Genomic DNA, 18,528 nt, shown 5'->3' on the forward strand with positions numbered 1-18,528 from the left:
TTGTTGTGGAATTTATCATATTTTTCTTTTTACAAAAATTCCAAATCAAGAAGGTAAACAGCAATTTTTGTATTAATGGACAAATACATTCACATTTTCACCCAATATTCTATATATTCTATATTCTTCACCCAAATTTTCACTGGAGAACTCCAGATTTGACTCTAAACCAACACATCTGCTAGCTTTTATCTTTTCTACATGTTTTCAGTCAAGTCTCCATGCTTTTTGAAGTAGCAGAGAACCCACACAGAGAGAACTTTGACTTTGGTCCTGCCCTAGAGACTACCTACCAAACATAATTCTTTCTGTCTTACATTTTCTATTAAGTCTTATTTTAATTCTCTGTTATCTCACACTGTTCATTATAAAAGAATGAGAAATATCAAATAGCAATCATGCATAAATAAATTTTAAGAATGGAAAGGTTTGAGTTTCTGCAGTACATCTGATGACAAAAGTACAGATATCAATCATTACATCTCCAAGCATTTTTACCATGTTGTGAAACAAAAATTTTCCTTTGTCATTAGAGAGATACTTTCCCATTAATTCTAAGCTCAAAAAAACAAAGATCATAATCCAGATAAAAGGTCTTCCCCATATTTCAATTTAAACTGAGTAGAACACCCTTAAGCAAGATGTTCTGTTGGTTATAATGGCTGTACTGAAATGAGAAAGGATTGTAAATCCATGAAATTAGAGGAAATAACTCACAAGCAAACAGAAAATTAACATTATGACTATCTGACAATTTCATTTAAAATGCATGAAGTCTTCAATTGCCAGAGAAGAAGAAAAATTATTTGTCACAGAAAAATTTTAATGCAGACTTCTTTTGATAGTTTTTATGTTTTTGGTTTTTTTTTTTGTATTAACCTTTTCATAGCTCCTTCAAAATTTCAATTCTGTAAGATTTAGTATTCTTTATCAGCATGTTCCCATGGGTCCTCCAAGTTATGGTATATTTGCAAAGTGCATAATAATTTGGCTTTGCTTAAAATGTGTTTTTCTTTGACTTGCATCTCCTCAACTATCCTCCAACTTCCCCCCTGCTGTGCTGAAAGTCCTGGCCTGAAAAGCTGCATTCACCTGCTGAAAGCAACTCAGCAGCCTATCTGAAATACATAAATCCTACCTAATTATGATGACACATATAATGACTGTGCAAGGCAGTTCTCCCTACTTCAGTATAAGGATGTGTTTCTGACTCTTGGTCCACCTTTGTCTTGACACCCACTTGGGGTCAAGTCTTACTTTATGCTTTCTTTCTGGCTCAGTGCCTCAATTCTGTGCCACTGGGAATCATCCATCTGCTTCAGTTTCATGAAAACCATTATTGTGTAACAGAGATCCTAAACATGACAACATCTCTTCTGGAGTCTCCAGCACCTTTTCATTAATGCCAACACCAAAAACAGAAAGGGCCAAACACTTAAACCAAAGAAAGAAGTGGAGATCAGTGTGGGAGCAACAGAATCATAGCTCCACATAGTGGGCCAGAGGGAAGAACCACGATAAGAAGAAAGTGATTAGTGATGACAGGGATGAAGTCCATTAACTGATTTAATATGAAAGAACAAAAACTATTGAATTGCCACAACCATCACTGTAATCTGAAGATGCTTCAAAAGAGCAAGGCAAAAGAATTTCACAGCAGCATAAGCTATTAGAGAGAAGGAGGAACCAGAGATGAGAACCTAAAAGAATGAAGAGCCTGAATGGACTAGAATAACAAAAATTTGGAGTAAAGCCAATCTTAAAGACAAGTTATAAGGATAATTACAGAAGGATCATGCTCTCGGTTGGTCCAGGAAACCAAGTTCTATTTAATGGCAGTAACCAGAAAGCAAACAGAAGATGAAAGTTTCAGGGAGATAAGGGGAAATCTGACTAAGGGTCAGATTTTTTTAATACCCTTTTAAAATCAGCAGTTATCTGGGAAAGTGGCAGAAGGTGGAACAAAACACCTGTTTAACCTCTACTAACAAGCTTGAAAGTCAGTTGCTGTGAAGAAAACATTTCAACATTTTTAATACTATACCACTTATTTGCAGTTCCTAAAAATGCCCTAATATCATACAACTGAAAATTTCCTGACTTTTTTGACAACTGAAATAATAACTCTTATGCTTCATACAAGATCACAGAAGACACTGGTGTTCCTACTAGGGTATATTCCTAAAAGTGAAAATCGGAGGCATTCACTGGATTTTAAATCTTTGACAGAAAACAGGAGAGCTGTTTCAAAAATCTCTTCTGAGAAGTCACTCTTAGTCAACAGTTCCTCCTTTTACTACTGCTTTGTTATCTCTGCCAGCCTGGCTATTACTGCTGTAATGCAATTTTCTGCTTACTTAATGGCACAGTATCTTGTATCTATATAATGGCTGCTGGAGTAATTTTGAAGATCAATTAGATACAATGAAAAATTATGCTTAGATTGAAAAGCCAGGTAGAGTGTCTCACTTCCCAGTACTCCAAAGAGCATGACTGAACAAGATGGGGAGGTGGCTAGATTCCCAGTCTCAGTGTGTCTGCTAGACCCTGCTTGTAGTAAGCAAGTGAAAAAACTACTGATCTTTGTAAAAACCTGTGGGAAACATCATCTGTACAGTTAGATGCCTCTGACACACTTGAGCACACTTCCTATATTAATATTTATGTAGGTACAATGTATCAAAGCCTCTGAACTCTTGTTGCCACTAGTTCCACATTTCCCTCCTAGTAGAGAGAGAGAAAAAGGCACCACTTGGTTCCTGTTCTGCCTAGAAAACACCAAATATTTTAGTTTCTGCAGCTTCTCAGTCATCAAGTTGTACTTTAGCACTCCTTGAAACTGTCAGCTTTTGACTCCCATATTGTTTGCCCCCCCAAAACAAGTTGTAGAAGAAAAGCAGTTCTTCAGCAAGAATCTAAGATCTTCAAATATTTGGTGTAGAAGTAAATAGCAACACTAACCTCTTTCATTTTTTCCAGTTCATTCTGTAGTGCTTGTTTGGCAATTTCAACTTCTATAAGCTGCTGTCTTAATTTTTCATTTTCATCTTCTGTTATAGTACGTTTTTCTTCCACATTTTCTAACTCGTGATGAAGTCTCACCGATACATCTTTTGCAACCTAAATGAAATGGTATATAAGAAAGGTTAAAATAAATTTACTGTTGCTTAGTACCTATGCAACCATTTAGAAGTTAATTCTGGGTGTTTTGATGGAAGAGGTATGTAAGGAAACAAGCAGACAAGGACATCCACACATAGAATTCTAAAAAATTCCCAATTCAAGCCAATTCCTTCCAAAAAATGGTCACTATCCCTATGGACTTCACTAGAAACCACATCAGACATTAAAGCCCAACTCCTTCTTAGGTTCTGTCGCATCAACACTTAAACAGGACCTTCACTATTCCTGGAGACAGTGCATCATCTGCTCTTACCCACAGCTAGCTTATGCTTTTCAATGCACTAGAGCACATACCCTTCAAACACTTGACATGCAACAACATCTAAAAGCAGGGCCCATCTTCTCCAGGCCTTCCCCACCTGTGTCTACCTGTGACCACAGATGGGCACATGTTTGTTTTGACAGTGTTAGTTTCTCTCTCTTCGGTCAACAATTAATGAAAATATTTGCTACTACTGGCTCATTTTAAGATTAAAATATGGACAAGCAACATTTTTACTGACGTTGTGTTCACACAAATGATGTCTGTTACTTTCAATGAAAATGAACACTAAGGTTTTTGGTTATTTGGGTGTTGTTTTTTAAATGCATTTTCACAGGAATAGAGTTAGAAGGTGTATGACAGTATCTTCCTTAGGAAAAGTAATGAGAATCTTGCCCTGCAAGCCACTTGCACTATATTTTGTGGAACCAGAAATTATAATCACACACCAAAAATATTTAAATATACACTAATCACTGTGTTGATGGTGATTTAGACACACAGACACATAGTGTGAAAAGCCTCATTTCCTGCTTTTTTTAGAACACTGAAAAGCATAATTAATCCTACTTAGCATTAGCTAGGGGAGTTCAGCAAGCTGTCCTTCATGGCTTTCACTCAAACCATCTTTATGTTAGTATGTCAGAAGTTCTTTGACATACTAAAACTCAAGAGAAAAAATAATACTAACTGTAAGCAGGCATCTAGAAAGATCCAATCTATCAGAAATCAGCAGCAGCTAGTGAGTCAGCCTCCCCTGACAAGAAACCCAGTGTGTGTGAATTACAGATACAACGCTGCAGTGTAGCACAAGATCATTCAGTAACCTCCCCCACTGCACATGCACTCAAGGCACATAATGCCCAGCAGAAAGAGCGAGTGGAGGGGAATTTCAATTAAAACCATAGTCCAAAGAGACTGCAGAATGAGCTGAGAAACACACCACAGGGCTTTAGCTTCATGTCTTTTCCTACACTTAGTACTAAATTGCTCATCTGGTTGTCCAACCAAAGTAAATGGAAAATCATGGGGGATATTTAAAACAGCACCCTAACGGAACCTGTCTTCAGTCTATAGATACAGTCTGGATCAGTAAATAAAACCAAATTGTCATATCATTATCGGTAGCTAATTTTTTGACAAAAAAAAAAAAAAAAAGAAAAAAAAAGTTGGAATAGCTATTAATGCAGGAAAAAAATACAGAGCATTCTAGATCACATGAGAAATGGGACTCACTTATGCAAGATACATTTTAATACAGGCATATGCAAGATACATTTTAAAACAGCTATCTTCAAGACTGTATCTCTGAAGGATCAAGTTCCCTACTATATTGCAAAATGAACAGTGCCAATTTGGACAGTCTTCCTTCAGAAGAGGACTGAGAAACCTACAGAAAACCACACATGAGTTATAATATGGTTAGCCAGCACCCAAAACTCTGTTGGACAGAAATTTAGCATTAGATATTCATCCCTACTCCAAAGCAGAACACATTCATGAATGATGAGAACACCCTGTAAGAACACTGCTTCTTTCCAAAGAGTCAGTCACACTGGGAAACATGGGATAAATACTAATTAAAGCAAGCTCTTTGTCTAGCTAAATCCAAGGCCTTAGCTTCTATCTCCTATACTGGCAGACAAGCACCCCATCAGAGGTGCCCTCAACAATTCCCTTCCCAAACTGCATGTGTATGACTAATAAAAGTAACACTGAGTCAATAAAGAAGCCAACTCTATGAACCAGAAGCACAGTTCACTTGGGATAGGGCGGCCCACCTTCAAATTATGTCTGCAAATGTGTGTGTCTCAACTGATCACCTAAGCAATATCTTGAGTGTGTAAAATATTGTGTTTCAAACACAAATCCCCATGAGAAGGGAGTGATTTTGCTTCTGATCAGGAAGACTCTGTTTTGCCAAGAACCATGTTGGTACCTGTATTTATAGAACTGTCACAGCCACAACAGAAAATGTGGGTTTTGAATACACACAGAAAAGGAATATCAAATAGAAATTTTAATAATAGTGATGACAAGCTTGAAAACTTTCAGAAAAGATGATCCAAACCAGGTCCTGGGAATAGCATATTCTTGATCCATCATATTTAGCAGAAAGAAATTTAAAAATAACCTTGTTTGTAATCATGTATTAAATTCACTATTTACCCTGCAGCCCCCAGACTCCACATGCCTTAGGTAACTAGTCTTAGGCAGACGTGTGGCCAATAAAACTCACACTTGCTATACAGAGGTCTGCAGTTTCATGAGAAAAGGTCAGTTGACTGGGAGACCAATTAGCTGAAAAATGTTTAGGTGTCCTGATTCAGCGGGAGTCTTTCAATATCTAGTGAATGGAAGCAGAAATTGAACTTCCAACTGTGTCAAGAAACGGGTTTTTTTCTCTGTAATTGGACCAATCTGGAATGGAGATGATGGGTATTTGAACAAGGACTGAAACTTTTTCTCAGCAAGAGGCTGTGGTTCATTGAGATCTTATGGACAAAAGGCAGTTGATGACACACTGAAATTTGATGGGTTTTGTCTAAAATTTCACGTGGATGTGAAAACCCCTGGATTCATTGAACCTAACAGCAGTTTTTTTACTGATGGCAACAGAATAAGGATTTAGTGTTGTGACTGCAAGTATTCAATATGCTTGCCCCCTAAAACCTTTCAATATTGACAAAATCCCCTCAAAGTCAATGAGGCTGTTTGGTGAGGTTGGTTTAATTTTGCAGTGGAAGGGTATGTTTTGCATTCATCATAAAGGGTCCAAAACCTTTACCTCCTAATATGCTTTTGAGTAACTCCTTGCACATTACCTTTACAAAAAATGATAGGACTGAATCTGGAAATGGCCTATCTACATACATAAGGGCTCCTGTTACAGAATAGCTTGGCCACTGTTATTCCATGAGGTGCACTGGGTGCACAGCGAAATGGATGGAAACGCCTGAGTCACGAGGTCCAAGAGCACAGTTGTGTGTCCACCCCAGACACTCCCTGCCCCTTGACACTGCTCAGGCTGTACCTTGAGGTCCTGCTCCATGCTGCGTATGAGCTCGTTGTCGATCTCGCCGGTCTGGGCGTAGCGCAGCCTCTTGCGCTCAGCCTTGCGCAGCCGGTACTGAAGGATCCGGCAGTTCTTGTTGGCTCGCTCCAGTTCATGGCGCATTTCTTGAAGCTGACAAGCATCCTCCTCAAAGAAACTGTCCCTCATCTCGTCCATCTCTGTCCTCAGCTCATCTATCTCGTTCTGGCACGGGGACAAGAAGGGGACAGGGATGCAACAGGTGGGTCAAAAGCACAAATGTCAGCACGCACAGGGGAAGGCAACCAAAATGGAGCTCCGCCCCGCAGGGACAGCAGGTAAATACAATACAGCTCATTATAAGCACCGCAACGAAGCGGGAAGTGGCACTGCCCGCATGCCCCATGACAGAGCCATCTTAACGCTGCCTCCAGCTCTCCTGCTGTGACAGAAGAAGGTCCTCCCGGCCCCCGCCCGGCCCTGGTTCTCCCCCACCCCCGCCGCCGCCCCGGCCCCTCACCTTGAGGCTCTCGTTCTCCTCCCGCAGTTTCTCCATCTCTTCCTGCATCTCCTCCTGCAGCTGGAGGCTCAGGGCGCCTTCGGGGCCGCAGCTCCTGCCGTCGCCTTCCGTCTCGTCCTGCCGCAGCCCTTCCGCCGCTGCCGCCGCCATGGCAGTGGGCGAGGAGGCGGAGGCAGAGGCGGCCGGGGGATGCTCGGCCGGGGCGGCGGCCGCGGAGGCGGCGGAGGCAGCGCTGCCGCTGCTGCTGCCGTGGTTGCTGCCCTTGGTTTGCATCTGGGCGGCCGCCGCCAGCCCTTTCCTGAGGTGGAACTGGATAAGCTCACTTTGCAGGCATCCCTCCTTCCAGTACCCGCCGCCGCCCGCCGCCGCACCGCGGCCCTTCCCCGCACCCGAGGAAGATGGAGGCGCCGGGGCCGCCTCCCCCGCGCCCTTCAGCGGGGACCGCCCCGCTTTCCCCCGCCACTGCTTGGGCGGCGGCGCCGCCGCCCCCTCCCGCTCGGCCCCGCCGGCCCCTGCAGGGGGCGCCTCCTCGGCGGCGCCCGGCGGCGGCAGCGGCTCCTCGGCGGCGGCGGCTCCTCCTCTCCCGGCGGCGGCGGGCGGTTCAGCACCGGCCCCGGGCTGGACAGCTCCCCGCGACGGCTTCTCGGCGGCGCGGCCGCGGGCGGCGCGGGGGGCCGGGCCGGGCGGCGGCCGCGCCGCGGCGGCTTTGGCGGCGGCGGGCGCGGGTTTGGCGGCGCCGGGCGGCGGGCGCGGAGCGGCGTCGCGGGCCCGGGCGGGCGAGGATGCCCGCGGCTGCTTCCTGCCGCTGCTGCCCTCGGGATGCAGGCGCGGCTCGGCGGCCGCGCCCCCTGCCGGCGGCTGGCTCATGGCGGCGGCTATCTCGGGCACGCGTCCATCACCGGCGGGGTCCTCCGCCTCCTCCGCCGCCGCCGCCCCGAGAGCTGGGGAGGAGAACCGGAGAAGCGGTCGGGGTCGGGAAGGGGAGAGGGGCTTTCCCTCCACGGCGGCGGCCAGCCTGTCCTCTCCCCGCCGGCCCCCAGCCCTCTCCGTCCCCAGCCCTGACCCGCGCCCACCTGCGGGCGGAGCGATCCCCTGGAACATGCGACCGAGGTCGCAGCCCAGAGCCAACCGGAGATGCCCACGGAAGGGCTCGAAGGGCTCCGCTGAGACTGAGACCAGCTTCCACTCCTCCCGCACCTAGGGGCGTTTCCCCAGCCCCGATGCCGAACCTTACCCCGCAGAGATAAATTTTCTTCCACACTCAAATTTCCCTCTCCCTTGTCCTCACCACCAGCCCTGGGTTGCTAATGCACCTGTCTGCCTGCTAAAAGGCCTCGTCCAAGTGTCTACCACAGCTGAGTGGGGGAAAGCTACTGTACAAAGAGCTGCACACGTGGAAGCAACTACAGCTTTCCCTTCAGCTTCGACAGCGACCTTCCGGGGCAAGGTGACTCAGAAATCGAGGGTCAAAAAGCAAAGGGGTTCTGCAATCAGCTTTTAAATATACATTGCCACAGTTTGTTATCCAGAGGTGCTGTCAGGATTTAAGACCGATTCATGTTTGTTACCAGTTATGCAGATCCATAGGTTATATATGACTCAGACATAATCACTTCAATAGATTTTCAAAACAGAGGAAGCAAGGAATACACCCTCACCCAGAAAAAAATGATATGTGGCATTCTCTGAAGGATGCTCATTTAGCCATTTGCCCCTATAATGATACAACCAGGGTTTTTATGACCACGACAGATTATGAAAAAGGGCTGTTAAAAGCCATATCATGCTGCTAATGCCCCAAATATATTCTGAAAATAATGCCTATGATCCACAAACTGTGTTCATACAGCCTTTATTCAGCTTTCCTTAGGGAGAAAACACGGGCAACAGCAGAAATGGCAGCATTCCTAACATGGCCTGTCCATTCCCTCCTAAAGCATGGCTTAACCATTCCCTGCTAAAACAGGGAATAAAGAATAAAGCACGACAGGGCAAAATCAATGCAGAGACTATACCGTGCCCTGACAATTGGTTTACTCCCTGGAACATACTAGACAATGAGGCTGTGTTTGCTCTGCTCTCACTGTCAGAAGGAGTACATCATTTCCTCTCAAATGCACTGTCATTAATAACCTGATTTAAACCAATATTATGGAAATTAATGCTCAAAATGGCACAATTTAGCAGACACTTCCCAAACATTAATTAGTAAAAAGAAAGCATGGGAGTGTAGAGCTATAAAACTTGCATGGCAACACTTTATAAAATATTTGCTTTACATTTCTATTAGCCAACACAAACACAATTCTCACCCCACCGTTGTTTGGAGCTATACAGGTATGAAATATACGAAATGTGATTCAAATTAACAATCGAGAACTTTATGCTGTACCTGAATCTTTTAGGGAACTTTTACTGCAACTAAGACATCAGACTCAACCGCGACCTGCCAGAACACAACCCCTACCCTACATGCCCCAAAATCCAAGATTGGCTACCGCCTACAGCTAAGTTGGCTGATTTTATATATATATATATATATATATGCATGTATTTATATATATTTTTAACTGGCACAACGCAAGCCCCGTTTGAGACCAAGTCCGAAATCTCTGTCCTCACAAAACTCCGCAGCTCGACCTTCTCCCCAGAGGCAAACCCACGTGGCGCCGGGACGCGGCGTCTCCGCAGGTTTTCCTGTCGGGAACAGCTGTCCAGGCGGAAAAAAGGCTGAATAAATGGAAGCAACAAAGGGGAGCAGTCCGGTGGTTCCAGGCGCCGGCGCGGGTCTCTGCCGTGCCCGGAACTTCGGGCAGGGCATCCCGCGGCCCTCGCCCTTTCGTCCCACCGGGAGCCCGCCTCTGACCCGCCGAGAATTCGCAAACGCGGTTTAAGATTTGGGAGTTCTTCTGCCTTTTGTCCTGGTTTAACGGAGCTGAGGGAATTTTTTAATAACAACCCCCCCCCCCCCCTTTCCCCCCCCCCCCATATCTGGCGGGTTTGTTGCATCTGAATTAGGAGTAACATTTCCTTTTTGGGGGAAAAAAAAGAAAGAAAAAAAAAATCCAAGAGAGAAGAAAAGAAGAAGAAGAAGAAGAAAAAAATAAGCTTGTCTCTAAAGCATCTGCATTACTCACCACCACTTTGTCTGCTGCCCGGCTGGGGAAATGCATGCACGGAGAGCCGGGCACCGCACACGAGGTACCCTCCGCTGCCAGCGCCTCTCAGGAAAATGAAGCAATATTCATGAGCTGACCTCACTGGGCCTGGGAGATGGAAAGGGGGAGGGAAGAAAGCAGCGAAGGGAAGAGAAAGGAAAAGATTAAACGGCGAGAACCCCGCCCAGGCCTGAAGGCTGAATTACGTCCCTTCGTCTATCTGCACATGGTGGAATAGGATTACATCGCAAATGGGGGAAGGAGCAGGCTGCAAGCAAGGGATGCTCCCGCCTTCGCCTCCCAATGCGTGCGGACAATCGATTATTATCAATTATTTAGCGTCCCCTTCAGGGGAGCCTGCTTGGGCCGGGCAGGGGTGCCGGGCACCCTGTGTACGGGCAGGGCTGCGGTGACAGAGCTTTCTTTCCTTTGTTCGCCGCCCTCGCCTGCGCCCCCTCGGCAAGCGCCCGCTGCCGCCCGGAGGGGAGAGACAAAGGCAGCCCGGTCTCTGCGCGGGTGGAGATCATTCCCTCGGGTTATTTACCCGCCTCGACACAGGGACTAACGGGCCACTGACCTCTTCTTCACTCGTGTCGCGGGCAAATCTGTTTCACCTCTCTGTTCTATCGTGAGGTGAATTTACCTTTGCTCTGAAACACTTCAAGGGGCTCTTAAGACTTCGAGCTTGAAGACTTTCCCAATTATAAACAAAGAAAAACGGGGGAAAGGCTTGCTTGCTTTGCCCTCCCCTCTCTCCGAGGGGGGACCCTCGCCATGTGATGCTGTGTGGGAGTGTCACCCGTGTCTGTGAACACCCAGCAAGAGCAGCCTCAAGGGTATCAGTGCCCCTGTGGGTCCCTCTCCTGCAGCAGCTGCCAGGGCCGGGGGAGCTGCTGGGCTCTGCCTCAGCCCCGGCAATGCCTTCGCGGCGGAGGGGCGGCGGACACTGCCCTCCAGCCGTGGGGACACTGGGTTTCCTGGCTGGAAACTCCTCCGAAGGATAATTAAGTGATGATTTCGTGCCCACAGGTATATCAGCATATACATACATGCATATGTCTCTAAACAAACTGTATGTACACATATACACTGTGCATATATATGTACACAAATATGTGTGCATGCACACGTGCTAGCACGTCTATAAAATATACATACATATGCATGGGTTTGTATATTGCATGTGCATATATATACTTATCTCTGAGATTCTTCTGCAGTCCAAGGGCAAGCTCAGGGGAGATGGGCAACCCCCTTTCCAGCTACCCCTCTCCTGACAGTCCTCTCCACCTCTCCTGACATGCCAAGTAGGACTCAACACATCTAAACCAGCATATCTGGCATGCAGAAAGGTACTTCCCCCATGCAGGTGCATGTCCTTCAGACTCAAGCCGTTGGACTGCATGAATTATATATATATATATATATATATATATATATATATATATATATATATATATGGGCTGAGTTGAGGACAATCAGAAAATAGGAAATGGAACATTAATGCTGAATAAGAAAATCACTGGGACGATGAAAAGCTACTTTTAAAATTATTAATATTTAAATTTTTTTTATTATTATTTTTGGCTTTTGAAACTCATAAAAAAACAGCTGCATTTGTACCAAATAAAGAGATTAATTGATTGAAAACATGAGGAATGAAAATAAAAATTATTTCTGGAGTTGGAGTTGAGAAAATTTCCTATGAAAGCACTAGATAGATCCTGCTAGGTCGTGATCTCAGTGAATATACAGAATAGAAGTATTAATGTCATCACAACATAACATTTCATTTGCACAATATCACTCAGAAGGACAAGCACAACAGTCCCTACTTTTAAGCACTGGACATTATTTACAATTCTTTCTGCTCACTTGATGAGTGAATTGCCTGGATGAACTTTCTGCAGAAAAAAATTTGTGATGTGGTGGTATCTAATACCACCTACAACAAGTTTGATCATGCTTTTGGAAAAATGGAGATTCTTATTTTCTCGTAGTAGTGTCCAAATGAAAACCAGGTCATCAGATCATCTTTACCTACATTGTCAGGCCATATGTCTGATAGTAAATGTTGATCTTATGGTGTTAAAAATTTGTCAATTTCTCAGTATGTTTTGGTACAGTTGACTAAATTCTCAAAATCTTCATTCTGTCTAAACATCAGTCCTGACAGAGTTACAAAAATTGACATGGGCACAAAAGTATTCTACTCATATAATTTACTTTTCTGGGGGAAATGGATAAAATCAACACAAGTTGAAGTACTCTTTTTCTAAAATGAGATGTATTTCCACTAGGATTTTTCTCTGCCAGATGTCTGTGGGCATTTTCTATTACTAACAGATCATGATATGAAAGATACCATAATTATATCTACCCTTGAGTAAGTTCAGTATGAAGATACCCATACATACCAATTAATACAGTAAAAATTCCATTTATGAGCAGATTTTATTGTAGAGTCTCTGAAAACCTGTGGGTTTAAATAATACACAGAAGGAAAGGTTTTAAATTCACAAGGTAAACAAGTGTAAAAGGTTCACTGTTACTCAGTCTCTTCCCACACAAATAGTGCAGAAATGCAAATGTGAAGGAAATAAACAAGCAGGTAATACATTCCAAAAACCTCGAAAACAGTCCTTGTGGTTGAGCTATTCAACTCCCTGACACAGAGAGTTGTGAATATAAGGGTCTACCTGAGTTTAAAAAATGATTGAAGAAAGCAATGGAAGAAAAATTAGCTGGGCACATAAAAGGGCAAACATGCTCAAAACCCATCTCTCCTCTGACTATTTTTTTGATCCAGGAGATTGTTGGAGAGAGACACAAAATGTTTTTGCATTATCTTCCAACATCTACTATTCACCACAGTCAGGCACTTATCAGTAAGATAAAAAATCTTTGATTTGGCTCTATATGACAGTTCTTATCCTGTTAGTATCATGTTCTAGCTTTTTCCCTCTCTCTTGCACATCTTATTTTATTTTCTTCATTTCTATTTCATTCTTCTGCCTTAGATTTATTTTCTCTCAGAACATTGGCAACCTGCTGCATCCTGGTAGAGCATACCTATGATTTTTTCCTTACTTTTTTGTCTTCAATAGTTAGAAATGTTTTGACTCAAATTAGAGTCGGGGACACCTTGTTTTCTAGTCCCCATCATTGCTTGCTTATGTAGACACATATTTTTGTGCTCAACCTACAGCTGCATTAAATTGTACACAGTTGCAAGAGATGAAATTAGAGGGAGAGAACAGAGAGGAAGAATTTCTTCTCCAAGAAGGGTTTTAGTTTAAGTCATGTAAGTTTCTTTTCCTAAGTGAAGAAGAGAATCCCTTTACATAACACCTTAAAAGTGTGACCGAAGCACGACCTCCTGGATTTCAGTGGAGAATACTTTAATAATAGATTTCAGAAGTGGCTTGGAGAGGATCTTTTCCAGGAAAATGCCTGGGTGGCTCACAATTGCTGTACTTTCACCACTTGCTTACTCACCTCCTCTGCCCTCTTGGGAATATGCTGGGTTATGCTGGTGCAGAAAAAGAAGCTTCTGGAGCATGCTGTGCTAATTCATGGTACTGGCACTGCCCCAGCTGGCAGAGGCTGAAGTTTATCTCCCTGCCCAGGAGGATGTGCTGGACACAACTAATTATACCCCAGGCCAGGGCCCATTTTCTCTGTTCATTAAAAAAAAAGAGATAAGTTTGAGACTTTAATTCACCAATTTCTAATATGTTGACAAAGCACCCCAAGAGGTAATTTGAGAATAAGCAATGAATACATTACAGTTTTTTCTTATTTACTTGGAAGTAGAAAAGCAGATGTACTCTATAGCAGAATTGTACAGCACTAAATCATTATACTTAAGAAGAAGAAACCTTGATGTTAGAAAGGAATAATACTTGGCTGAAAAACAAAACTGAACCCCAAATATTTAAAGTTTTTACAACTTCTGTAGTACAGAAATAACAGCACAAAGTAATTTGTTAAAAGACACATAGTTTGGCACACCTGTTTAGCCAGATCATTATATAAAATCATGGTGGTCTGATTGGCATTTCTCCCTCCTTTTTCTTCCTCCTCCTCCTTAACAGCTGCTTCTCAGCCAGAGACAGCTATAGAGTGGCACACCAAGGCTGCACCTTCTGTTCATCAGCAGACCCTACCTACCAAGGGGACAGGATGCCCCACCAAAGGCACAGCAATGCCACCTGCACCCTCCCTGGCAAGTCATTCCAATGGAAGTAGGTCAGGTTGCCTTTTACTGCTATGTAAAAGAAGCAGCTTCAGCATCCTTTCCTGTAAGGGATCACCTATACCCCAGTTTGGGGAGTCTGGATCTCATGCACTGTGTGTCTCTTGGTTCAACCCTTGCTTTCAAACACCTCACTGAATTCTCAGACTCACAGGAGTGTGAGAAGGCACAAAAAATTTGAATTGCAATGAAAATTAGAGGCATCTTCTGTTCCACCAGTGGAGAATAAAACTAGGTGAAATTAGGTCTGTTGCTTTTAATAACAAAACTCTTTTAAATAAAGGCTTGGTTCTAATTTTGCTATCACACTTTTCATTCAGCCTTTCCAAAGGCTTCAGGAAAGGCTTTCTACAGCAATCAATTGTACTTATTGTTCAGAGATAATACAGAACTGAACATGCCCTGAAGCAGCCCAGTTCTGCTCAACCATTTCTAATGATAAAAAATTTTCTGTCAATGTCTCTCTGTCTTTTCTGGAATTGCTGTACCTTATGTTACTAGAATGATTTTTTTAGAAGTATCAATTTTGAATTTAAGACACTGAAAAAAGTCTCTGTATTGCTGTGTTTGCTACCTTTCTACTTTCTTGTACTGTCCTCTGAGGATAAGATTACAGCAAACTTGCATAAATGCATATATATATATCTCAATAGACTATATATTGCATTAGTATCTAAACATCATTGATTCTTTAATGAGGCTAATGGAAGAGAATGGAAGAGAAAATTATATAGCTAAGACTGTGGGAATGAAAGCCAAAATACAGAATTCTTTCAGATTAATCAGTCTTGAACCCCGTCTCATTGCATTTCATATAGCATGCTCACTGGCTGATGAAGGTAAACAATATTCTTTTGGACACTGACACAGTATTGGTATGTTCAAACAGCTTTTCCAGGAAGAGATTTCAAATATAAAGTATTTTTGTTGCAGATGATCAATTGCAGGTGATCTTAGAGTTAAAATGGGTGATCCTACAAGAAATTAGTCAGAACAGGCTGTATTGTGGGGCCTGCCTTCTTCTTCCTGACAGGGAGGCTGTGCCACAACCTGTGCATGACTGAGAGGTGGTCCACAACCAATGTGAAGGTCTTAATGTCTATCTTAGTCTTTAAAGTCCTTATTGTGACTTTCTTGAGCAGACTGCAGAGCTTCTTACCCTGTGGTGTTCCACCACAGCTTAAAGCAAGTTAAAACAGTAGTTCTAGCATCCTAGGGGGTTTGCAGACTTCTTCCTGTGCCAAAAGAGAGTTTGGGAGAAGCAGGACCATCCTGGTCACATGCATCTGGTGACCAACAAAATGCAGTACTTTCAGAGGTCTCCACACTGTGTGATTTTTCTGCATTTATTCGTAGGCACTAGGATGCCAAATTCCCTTTGAATTCTAGAGGACTTGGGTCCTTATCTTGGAAAGGCAAGGAAGACATGAGGAAACAGGTGAATAAGCTCTTCATTGAGAGTGTTTTATGTTTTATTTATTCTTCATTTAATGTTAATTAGATTTTTATTTCCTCCCCTTAATTTGTTATGCTTGCTTTGATAACTTATGGGTGTGTATAATTGTTTAGACTGGGATTGTCTTCCTTCTCTGACTTCCAGGTGGCATCACATTACCATATACATAAGCTTCCAGATGAAAATTCCACCTAGATTTTCCAAGATCTGATGTTAGATAATTAGCTGCTTTTTCACTTCTGGTTCCTCCTGAATTATTCTCTGCCTTTTTGTCCCCTTCTTATGGATAATCTCTCTTTTTATTTTGCCTTTGTTTTCTCTGTTATTTTTTCACTATAACCTGCATTTTAGGATCAGTGGATTTTTGTACATATAATTTGTGAGCTTAATACAATTTTCAGAGATAACTCTTGTACTAGGAACTTTTGTAAATGTTGTCAAATTTGTCTCTGTTCCTTTTTTCTCCTAAACACCTGAGAGATCTCAATATAAGTATTTCTGAAAAAAATTTTTTTTCATTTCTATGTCTCAATGGATTTTGTGTGTGATGACTGGACATTTTATTTGTTAATTCACACTTACAAATCGTATTAAAAAAAAATCACTGTATTTAGGCCAGCTGCAAATTAATAAATCAACAGTGAATGAGATCCTTTGTTCAACAATTTTGCTGGTCTTTTTATTGTGCTGTTGTCTACATCCTGGATCAAATCCAAGCTTTTTACATAATGCCTTAGTACTTTTAGAGAAATTAGAGGACTCTGGCACACATCAAAACAATAAAAATCAGGATATCAGGTTTCCCAGCTGGTGCATGTGCACGGTAAAAGCTCTGTAGGTGTATTGAGAAGCACACACGACAGATTTGTTGCGAGGCTTTTGACTCAGGGACCAAATTTGATTCTGATTCAAAGAACAAGAGAGAAAATTATTTTCTGCGGTTCTGCTGCCTTGTGTACGCTGCTCTTGCTTTAGACGGCTCTAAAGGACAGGCAGTGTGGATAAGCCGTGACTGCTCCGCACAGGCTCTGCGCTCTCCGGGCTGCCGGAGCCTCGCCGGCTGTGCAATGAGGACAGAGTCCCTGTTTCTATGGAGACCTTACCTGCTGTCACCCCATCCAGCAGCCCTCTTCCATTCCATGGAGCTGCTGCAGGGAGGGAGAGGAGCGGGAGGCAAGGAAGGAGCCTCGAAAAGCAGTGTGGGTGTGTTTGGTTGTGTCAGGGAATGGACAGAGGCAATCCATGCAGGGAGATGCTGGGCTCCTCCACCCTAACCCCCTCCTGCACTCCTTGCATCTCACAGAAAGCACAGCAGAGACAAAGTGGTGATGGCCTGATCTGTTTGGAGTCCCTGTGGATAAATGTTTTTCAGCACAACACATCTACTCTAGTGTAATTCTATTATGAGCAAAACAACAATCAAGCTTTGTGGAGTAAGGACAGTCCCAGTGACACTGGAGTTGTGCAACAAGGCTCTGGGTCACATTGCCATAGCAATATTCCAACAAGACTCTGGGTCACATTGCCATAGCAATATGTAAACCCTGGGCAGCTGCTGCTACTGCCCACAGAGAATCAGGATGTTGCAGAACAGATCTGACATAATCCTTTATTGATGTGAGGTGCAAGGGACCATAATTGAAGCATAATTGACCCTTAAGACTTAGGTAATGCTTTGTGTTGAAAACGGTGCTGCAGAGTGAGTATTTCTGTTCCCTCTGTTCTCAGCCTGAATGTGAGGTTAACTTGGTATCTATCCCAGCAAAGTCAGCAATAAATCCAAGTGTTTCTGTTTGGCCTAGTTAATCAGTTATTAATGAGATATATATACAAGAGGGGATGCTCTCCAGGTTTCATTCATTATCAAGAGAGGAAGTCCAAGGAAGGCACATAAACTTACCCTGCCATATAGTTACACTTGCTCAAAAGAGCTGTGATCCACTCTTTCCAAAACCACCCTCTTTCCCACAATCCGAGCTATCTTGTAATTGTAGAAGAGGCATGTATAGGAAGCAACAAATCCTCATTATACAGAAATATTCCTTTTAATCTTCTGGGTCTAAATCTTGGCTCCATTAAGGTCAATAACTAATCTCACATTGTTGTCAAAATGATCATCCCCAGTGTTAGTATTCCTTGGTCATTTTGCTCATTGTCTTCTTTAAGCTGGCACAGGATTTTTCGTACTGATTTGAGTACTGACAGATTTAATTTAGAAGCTTTACTAAAGCAACTGCTATAAAGTAAACATATATTTTCAAATTGATTGTTTCTGCCATAACTAGAAAAAAAAAAGTGTTCTGTTCACTTGAAATACTTTATATAACCTGAGAACTTCTGTGAATCATATAATGAATTGTAGTAATGGATTTTATTGAAACATCATTTGTCTTTGCACTTACAACATTTTTGTATGACTTAAAAAATAGAAGGAAAATAAAAATAATTTAATGCAGCGAAGCAAATTTTCCCATTTTTGTAATGCAGTTTTTCTTTCCACAGGAAATCTGTAGTTACTGGAAATGAAGGCTCTCTCTTCTGAGCTGGAGCTGCAGATGCTCAGGCACAGAGCCAAGCAGTGCATCCCATCTCCTGTTTGATGATGGCCATGTACCTTATGACTTGCAGTTACAGTCCTCCAAAGTGATGATAATATT

At 43.1% G+C, this 18,528-nt stretch overlaps 1 protein-coding gene across 3 annotated transcripts in view; it reads right to left on the reverse strand.

Annotated features, from left to right (window-relative positions):
• Window positions 1–10,208, reverse strand: part of MTCL3 (MTCL family member 3) — a 41,197-nt gene extending 30,989 nt beyond the window's left edge. For 2 of the 3 annotated variants that reach the window (XM_079329939.1, XM_079329938.1), the window contains exons 1-4: window positions 10,137–10,208; window positions 7,000–7,940; window positions 6,480–6,704; window positions 2,962–3,120 (exon numbers count right to left, since the gene is read on the reverse strand). In XM_079329939.1, the coding sequence (XP_079186065.1) occupies window positions 2,962–3,120; window positions 6,480–6,704; window positions 7,000–7,866 (1,251 nt within the window). In that variant the 5' untranslated portion in view covers window positions 7,867–7,940; window positions 10,137–10,208. The remainder of the gene's footprint in view (window positions 1–2,961; window positions 3,121–6,479; window positions 6,705–6,999; window positions 7,941–10,136) is intronic. The other variant, XM_079329937.1, reaches the window with a different exon arrangement.
• Window positions 10,209–18,528: the final 8,320 nt, after the last annotated feature.

The sequence above is a fragment of the Erithacus rubecula genome, assembly GCF_903797595.1.
Source record: "Erithacus rubecula genome assembly, chromosome: 2".
In the NCBI taxonomy this organism is placed as follows: domain Eukaryota; kingdom Metazoa; phylum Chordata; class Aves; order Passeriformes; family Muscicapidae; genus Erithacus; species Erithacus rubecula.